We start from the raw sequence: 7868 nt of genomic DNA on the forward strand, positions 1-7868 counted from the left end.
AGGAAAATGACGGTAGTGTTTGTTGCAGATTTGAAAGCAGCATTTGATTCGATAGATAGAAGAGTTGAAGGTTTATGAGAGAAAGAGGAAAGAGAGGGATTAATGGAGAAGATGGAGGAAATGTGAATTAAGAGAGGCAAGGAGTAGAGTAAGAGTGGGAAGTTGAGAAGGGATTTGGATGGCAAGGAGGGGAAGAAAGGGATGTCCGGCAAGCCCAGCACTGTTAATACATTGATCTAGAAGAGGAAATGAGAAAGGTAAAGTAAGAAGGGATAAGGCTAGGAGAGAAGAGGATATATTTGCTGTAGTACGTAGCTGATGTGGTGTTGATGGTGGAGGAGGAAAGGGAGATGAAGAGTATACTAGAAAGGTTAGAAAGATATTTGGATAGGAAAGGACTTGAGTTAAATGCAGGGAAAACAAAGGTGTTAAGGTTCAGGGAGGAAGGAAGGAGAATGAGTAGATTGAGTTGATGGAAAGAAAAAAAGATTGTTGAGGTAAAAGAATACAAGTATTTAGGGTATATTTTTCAAAAGAATGGAGGACAGGAAAAACATATACGAGAAAGGATAACAAAAGCAGCGGCAATAATGGGGCAGATATGGGAGATAAGGAAGAGGAGATTTGGCGGAAAATAGAGAAGGATGCGTTTGACATTAGTGTGGACATTAGTATGGAGTATGGAGTGGAGCTATGGGATTGAAAAGAAAGAGAGGGGATAGAAAAAGTGCAGGAAAGGTTCCTAAGATGGATGTTTGGGGTAAAAGAAAGGATACCGGAGTATTTAATAAGGGAAGAAATGCAGAGGGAAATGTTGAGAAGCAGAGCGGGGAGGAGGGCATGGGGTTTCGAAGAAAGATTAAATATGGGAAAGGGAAGCGAATTAGTGCGCATATGTAAGAAAGAAATAAGAGAGAGGGCGGTATCGAAATGGAAGAGGGAGAGGAGACAGTTTTTTAAAGATAAAGGAATGAAGATATAAAAGTGGGAGAGACAGAGAATGGAGAGAAATGGAAAGTACGAAGAAGAGGAAAAGGTCAAACAGAAAGAAGAAAGATGGGAGCGAATAAGGAAATCGAGATTTAGTAAATGGGTAAAGAAGAAGGGAGTCCCAAAATATCTGGAGAAAGGATGGGAGGAAAAATAGATGACAGAGGATAGCAGGATTTAGGCTTAGAAATGAAGGAGAAGGAGAGGAATGAATGAGAGAAATGGTGGACGAAAGGAGAAGAGTGAGGGGAGAGGGTGAGTGAATGAGTGAATGGATGAGAGAAAGAGAGAGAAAGAGAGTAAGAAAAGGCGAAAATGTAAATTGAAACTGAAGTCCATAGGGTATAAGAGGTAGCGGAGGGGGCGAGTGCGAGGAAGAGAGAGAGAGAGAGAGAGAGAGAGAGAGTGCGGAATAGATATAGGTTTGGTTATAAGTGTTTCAGTTAGTGTAAGAATATTTACTATTGTAAATAATGTGTAATCCTAAAAGAAAAAACAAATATACATACATACTAAATGTAGCTATCAAGATAAAAAAAGATGACGCATTATGTGTGACTTCAGTGTTTTTTCCCACATTTTTCCATCATGCATGTTTTGTTTATTATATTCACACGAAAAATTATAGTAAATGCGGAAAAATTATAGTAAATGCGTTAAAGCAATTCAAAAAAATTGTTATGAGATTGTAAATATTAATTGTGAAACATTAAATAGTATAACAGTGATAATTGTTTTTACAATTTAAAAAATTATATTTTATTTTAACAAGCAAATTATTAACATAAAATTAGTAGTTTTTAAATTATATTCATGCATTTTTAACGCATCATGTGAACATAGCACACAAAACTTGCGTGATGGGAAAGTGTGAAAGAGCATTGATTGGTTGTTTTAATGACGCATTCTTTATTTTGCAGTCCTTTTCTGCACCATGTGATTTCACCTTTAATTGATTCCGGCACACCAGCGCAGTTTCGTCATGTGTGACGGTATTCAATGAACAGTTTTAGAATGAGAACATATACATCAGTAAGGTTGTACGCTCATTGAATATCGCATGTCGCATGCAATAAACATCACGCAAGGCTCCTATTCTTGAAAAGTATCGCACGAAAGACTAGGGAAATACGACTAGGGAAATACTATAATACGTTACATATACTATAATGAGTTGTATTCCGAACTGGATTAGCTTAGCTTATTTTTTCTCTTAGATGTTGGCAGTTCCGTAACTAAACCGAGAAATGTTTCGAACTCATAGGCCGTCAAATATTCAACTACTGACTTCTATTGGTTACGAGTTATGATATCCGACGGATTCGGAACACTTCTCGGTTTAGTTAGGAACTGCCAACATCTAAGAGAAAAAATTTTTTCCCTAGATGTTGGCAGTAGGAACTGCCAACATCTAGGGAAAAAAATGAGCTAAGCTATAACCCGATTTGGAATACACCCAACATTTTTCTAATTTTATGTGATGTGATATTTATTTTATTTTTCAAGAATGCCCTGATCTGCAGCCGGTATAAAAAGGTTCGCATCACTGGAACTAACATGACGAACATCACACTGGGCCTCTATTCTCAGAAAGTATCGCATATGAAAAACTAGGAAAAACTATAGTATAGGGAAAACTATAGTATGCGCGTTATACTATAGCATTTCACCAACCTCGGTTAACCAACGGTTATGGGGAGAGTCATTAAAGCTACCGATGAGATACTATAATATTATACCGACATTCTTACGGGAGTTCGCGTCCTTGTAAATATTGAAGTGATTAATGCCCATATTCAATCAGGCCTTATATTTAAGGCTTCCTTAAATTTTTTCCAAAAATTTATCCAGGTTGACGATCTTTAATAGTTTCTCGTCGGTATTAAAGTTAAACGGCGTTAAATGAGTTTCTCACTTGTGGTTTACTTTTAATCGAGATTTAACATAAAATAAATAATTAAATCTCGATTAAAAGTTAACCATATGTAAGTTAACCATGATTATGTTCCAAAATTTATTTATAATATAGTGCTGAAAATATACAGTGTGGCTGTGATTAAAGTCTCGCTACAAATGCTTTGAAACATTTAATGGACCAATTAGAAGAAAGATTTTACAAACTGACCAATTAAAAAACGCTTCAAAGCGTTTGCAGCATCGCGTTGACCATATCCTATATGTAATGTAAAGTGTAAATTTTCAGCGCTGGCAGTGAATTTTGGAACACAGCTCATATGATGTAATTTTCTTCCTTTTTTTTTTGGTAAGTTAATTTAATTGGTACTAATAGGTTTTGCATACGTGCTCGTGTAGAAAAATCTTTCTAAAGTTGGCAACTCTGCCAGTATGTATAGAGCTCACTGCTCACCGGATATTACGTTTCTATTGTCATGTTAATCATGAAACAAGAAATAAAGTAATAATAAATATAAATAAGCAATACATACATAAAATATACAATAAAATATAAAATAAGTAATAATTTTAAATAGCAACAAATCAGGGTAAAATAAAAAATGTAAATTTTTATTATTTATTTAATCTCTTAGTATTTTAAATCTATTGACATAGTATATTATGATGAAATATAAACAATGCTAAAAATACTATCAATACTGCAAGAATATCTTGAGGATATCTGCAAGAATATCTTGAGGATATATCATATATTGTAAAATTTACTAAATAGTCTGTGTTTTACTATCTATTGACATAGTATATTATGATGAGATATAAACAATGCTAAAAATACTATCAATACTGCAAAAATATCTTGAGGATATATTGTAAACTTGATCATATATTGTAAACTTTACTAAATAGTCTGTGATATTTTGCAAATGTGCTTTGTATTGATTTTTCGAATTCTTACAGAGCTTGGCAAAAATAGTTTCTAATTTATAAAGATGATAAAAACTGTTAAATATTGTAAAATATATTAAATTACAGTTATTTAATAGAAGTTCATATTTCTTTACGGACACTTTTATTTTTTTGAAGTTTCATGATCTTCAAGTAAGCTCTAAGAAAATGGGATCTGAACAAAGTTCTCAAAATAGTAACCAAAATGCTAATAATGAAAAAATAAGAACAAGTCAACTCAGACGTGGTAAAAGCGTTCCAAATCGTGAAAGAATGCCAGAAGATACTCCACCGAGATGTACCAGTCCTGGCGCTAGCATTTGCTCTGATTCTGATCTCCCATATATTTCTTATACAGTGAATCGACCTATTGGAGATTCACCGAAGATGACAAATAAACAGTCACAAATCTATAGAGGAAAGAGTATTGGAGCTGGGGAAATCTCAAGGCGGAAGAATAGTCTAGGCGTAATAAGTCATAAGTAGGTATTGCTGGATTTATAAATATATAATGTTTTTAATTTATTTTGAGATATTTCTAATAAAACAAAAAATATATACTTACAGGATGTTTCTGATCATTTGCAATCCGAACACACTATAAGATTAAGTGTTTTATCTTGAATCTATTGAGTCTAATAATTTGTTAATCTGCGGCATACTTAATTAATAAATCATTTTTTTAAATTGATTTATAACAAGTTGTAACATTATTATTCATAACATTATTTATAACAACTTTTCAATGTTCTCCATTTTGTTGTATGCATAATATAGTTTAATCAATTGTGTCGTTTGTATTTCGCTATAATATCGCTTTATTTACAATTACGAAGTTGTGAAATGTAATTGAGTCATCATTTCATCTTCGATTTCATTTCTACTGGATTCTTATAAACTGTATGTGTACATGATGAGATGCTACAGCATAGTACAAACGACATAATTGATTGAACCACGTTATACATACAACAAAATGGAAAGCATTTTGAAAAGTTGTTATAAATAATGTAAAATTGTTATGAATAATGGTGTTATAAACTTGTTATAAATTAATTTAAAAAGTAGTTTATTAATTAAGTATGCTGCAGATTAACAAATTATTAGATTCAAGATAAAAAAAAATGCTTAATCTTGTAGTGTGATTGTAAATGATTATAAACACTCTGTATATAAAAAGAATATCTTCCAAATTATATCAAATAACAAGTCAGTTTCATTATTTTATTTTTCTTATAAATATATTTTTACATATATTTTTATATATATTTATACAAAAAAAATAAGCGTTTATATAACAGAGTATTTTAATGTAACATAGTACTTCATTATTAGACAATATACTATATAAAAATGTGTTCTAATACAACAATCAAAATTTTCAAAATATCGTACTTTATATATGTATACTTTATATATCAACTCTGTCATACAGAATTTTATTAGTTTGCTCTCTTTCCTTGTTAAAAGTCACAAGAAGATTAATATATCAGACAAGACACACAGTATCATAGTGGTAAAGCCAGCTCAAATGGATCCTACAGCAGACAAAGATCCTGATATAGTAAAACTACAAAGTATCCCAATGTTTCTACCAATTATGCGTGGCACATTGAATCTACCACCTGGTGTACGTGATCCAGAGATCCTCGAGAGGCTTGATCCTGTTGGTCTGTTCAATCTATGTGCACGTTACCAACATCATCTAAATACAAATGCGCAAGTTATAGCAGCAGAACAAGTTACTCTATGTACTAATATGGAAACAGAATTTGGCAAGGTATTACATCTCGCTGTGGATCGACAAAAGAAATTCGCTAAATTTACAGAACAAATAAATAAAGTGCATGAACTTAGCCGTCAGCTAACTAGATGTCACTCGCTTCTCAATCAAACCCTTGAAAGTCTTGAAACGCTCAACAATCTATTACCAATTGAAGAGAGGCTTGAGCCCTTTGTTTGGACTACAGGTTAAATATATTCAAATGATAAAAAAAATTTATTTTTTAAAATAAAAACCTGAATTTTCTATAAAATATTTATAATACAACAATACACATATAACACACATTATAATACAACCTACAAAGAAATTGTAAGATGCAAGCTTTGAGATATTATTTAAATTTTAAATTAATTTTATTATGAGTTTTAATTCCTACATTCAACATAATTATAACATAAAAAAATAAGGATAGATTATTAAAATAAATTAAAAGAAAAAATCAAATATATGTGCTTTGTTCAAACATAATTTATTGCTTTTGTAATTTGAACATACCCTAGTAGTTTCTAATTACTTAGACTTCAATTGTTTGTAGGCTGCAATAGTTTCACTTTATTCTCTAATTTTTTTTCTTTTTGTTTCAGGTAAGTTTTTCTTTCTAAATCACTTTGAATATAAAAAAAGCCTTTTTTAGAATCTTCTAATAACGAATTCAATAATAAATTTTTTGGCTTTCTAACTTCATTAATTTTATTTGATTTAATTTCCAACCTAGGAGGTTCATACTACTTCAAAAACAATCTTGCAATTTCTCAAATTCATTAAAGGTTTCAAGCTTCTTTCCTTTTTTTACACATACTTTCAGTCTTCATTTTTCATTTTTTGATGAAGTTGCAGAACTTTCAAGTATCTTTTTTCTATTAATATTATTATGCTTAATTTTTAATGTTTTTATAACATCTTTTTTATATTTGCATAATGTTTTGCTAGATCTTGAATTTTACTAATATTTGAATCTCGTTCAATCTGAATACCATATTTTTTCTCAAATGCTATTGCCTTCAAAAAATTATGTGTGCTCTAGATATCCTGTGCATAAATTGTTCACTAGATTCGCCTGTTGAAGTACTAGTATAATTTTATCTAATTAATGTTGGATGATTTGATCTGTGATGTAGCCTTATACAGGTAAGAGCATTCTTTCTTTTTCTTCTTTTTCCTTTTCAAGATTGATCTTCACAGCTTCTTTTAATTATACGCTCCAGATTCTGGCATTATTTGCTCGTCTTCATTTCTTGATGCTATATTTGTACATAATTCTAACCTAAAATCCGTTTCTGATTTAAAATAATCATTTAAATGTAATACTTTATTGTGCATAAGCATCAACTTTACTGATAACTTATTCCGCTTTAAGCGCTACTTGTCTTTAAATTGATGCTTCCTTGATGCTTCCTGGTATTTTGCGATCCATATTCGCGTCTCATTGATTTTTTTTGCGTAATCCGCTATTCTTCTTTGTTGGTCACGCTTCCGTAACGTAAAGCAAAGAGGTTATAAGGTGCATTCGTTTAAGCAGTGACTAATGGCCGCAGCACAGACTCGCATAACGCACAATGTATAGTGCATAAGAGAATCAACTAATAGAAATCTTTTTTTTTTTTTAGGGAATGGGAGGAAAGAAAAGATTCTAATTAGTTGTTTCGCTTATGCACTGTGCATTATGCGTTATGCAAGTCTGTGCTGCGGCCTTAATAGTATATCCACACAACTTGCATAACCGCATAAACATAAAGAAAATTATCCAATCACATTTCTTACAAAGTTGCAGTAAAATATGATAATTATCTTTGGATAATTTTATGCATACGTTTATGCGACTATGCAAGTTGTGTGAATATACTCTAAAAGGTATTATAAGCGGAAATTTACAGCGGAACGGAACAGCGCGACCAATCACAACTTCGCAGTCATTACTTTGTTATGTCACAGTCTAGATATATCAGTTACTGAACATCGGCATCTTTGTTGTAGGAGAGACAAAGTCACGTGATCTATGGCCATTTTGAGAACTGTGCACGCGCTCACATTTAATATTTAGCTAAATTACGACACTGATTAATATGAGTCTTTTTAAATAAAAGACGTATATGATACAATGTATCACAATAAATTATTTCAGCTTAATATTGTAAACAATAAGGATAAAATTGAGTAATTGTTTTAGGTTATGTTATCTATGTTTGTTGTTGGAAAACCGTATATATATTAATGAATATATATAATAAAT

General features: G+C 31.5%; 1 protein-coding gene and 1 long non-coding RNA gene across 4 annotated transcripts; one reads left to right on the plus strand and one right to left on the minus strand.

Moving 5' to 3' along the window:
• Positions 1–3490: 3490 nt before the first annotated feature.
• On the plus strand, positions 3491–7685 carry LOC108692295 (loss of heterozygosity 12 chromosomal region 1 protein homolog). 2 transcript variants are annotated; one of them, XM_018200483.1, is made up of 4 exons: positions 3491–3508; positions 3991–4334; positions 5323–5632; positions 7613–7685. In XM_018200483.1, the coding sequence occupies exons 2-4, from the start codon at positions 4021–4023 to the stop codon at positions 7670–7672; spliced, it is 684 nt and encodes a 227-aa protein (XP_018055972.1). In that variant the 5' UTR covers positions 3491–3508; positions 3991–4020; the 3' UTR covers positions 7673–7685. The 2 variants fall into 2 exon arrangements, with proteins under 2 accessions (XP_018055972.1, XP_018055971.1); XM_018200482.1 differs by lacking the exon at positions 7613–7685 and having other exon boundaries at positions 5323–5840.
• Positions 5480–7195, minus strand: LOC108692297. Of its 2 annotated transcripts, none has more exons than XR_001931961.1 (3): positions 6974–7195; positions 6134–6902; positions 5480–5557 (listed from the first exon to the last, which is right to left on the minus strand). It is a non-coding gene; the product is annotated as an uncharacterized LOC108692297 (long non-coding RNA). The 2 variants fall into 2 exon arrangements; XR_001931962.1 differs by having other exon boundaries at positions 5543–5557; positions 6613–6902; positions 6974–7179.
• Positions 7686–7868: the final 183 nt, after the last annotated feature.

Source organism: Atta colombica, unplaced genomic scaffold (genome assembly GCF_001594045.1).
Source record: "Atta colombica isolate Treedump-2 unplaced genomic scaffold, Acol1.0 scaffold69, whole genome shotgun sequence".
Classification (NCBI taxonomy): Eukaryota; Metazoa; Arthropoda; class Insecta; order Hymenoptera; family Formicidae; genus Atta; species Atta colombica.

Excerpts from the sequence above, each read along its gene's own strand:
- LOC108692295 (XM_018200482.1), top strand. The coding sequence starts at position 4,021 with ATGGGATCTGAACAAAGTTCTCAAAATAGTAACCAAAATGCTAATAAT. Across the intron at positions 4,335-5,322 it reads CTAGGCGTAATAAGTCATAA|TCACAAGAAGATTAATATAT; the intron begins GTAGGTATTGCT and ends CCTTGTTAAAAG.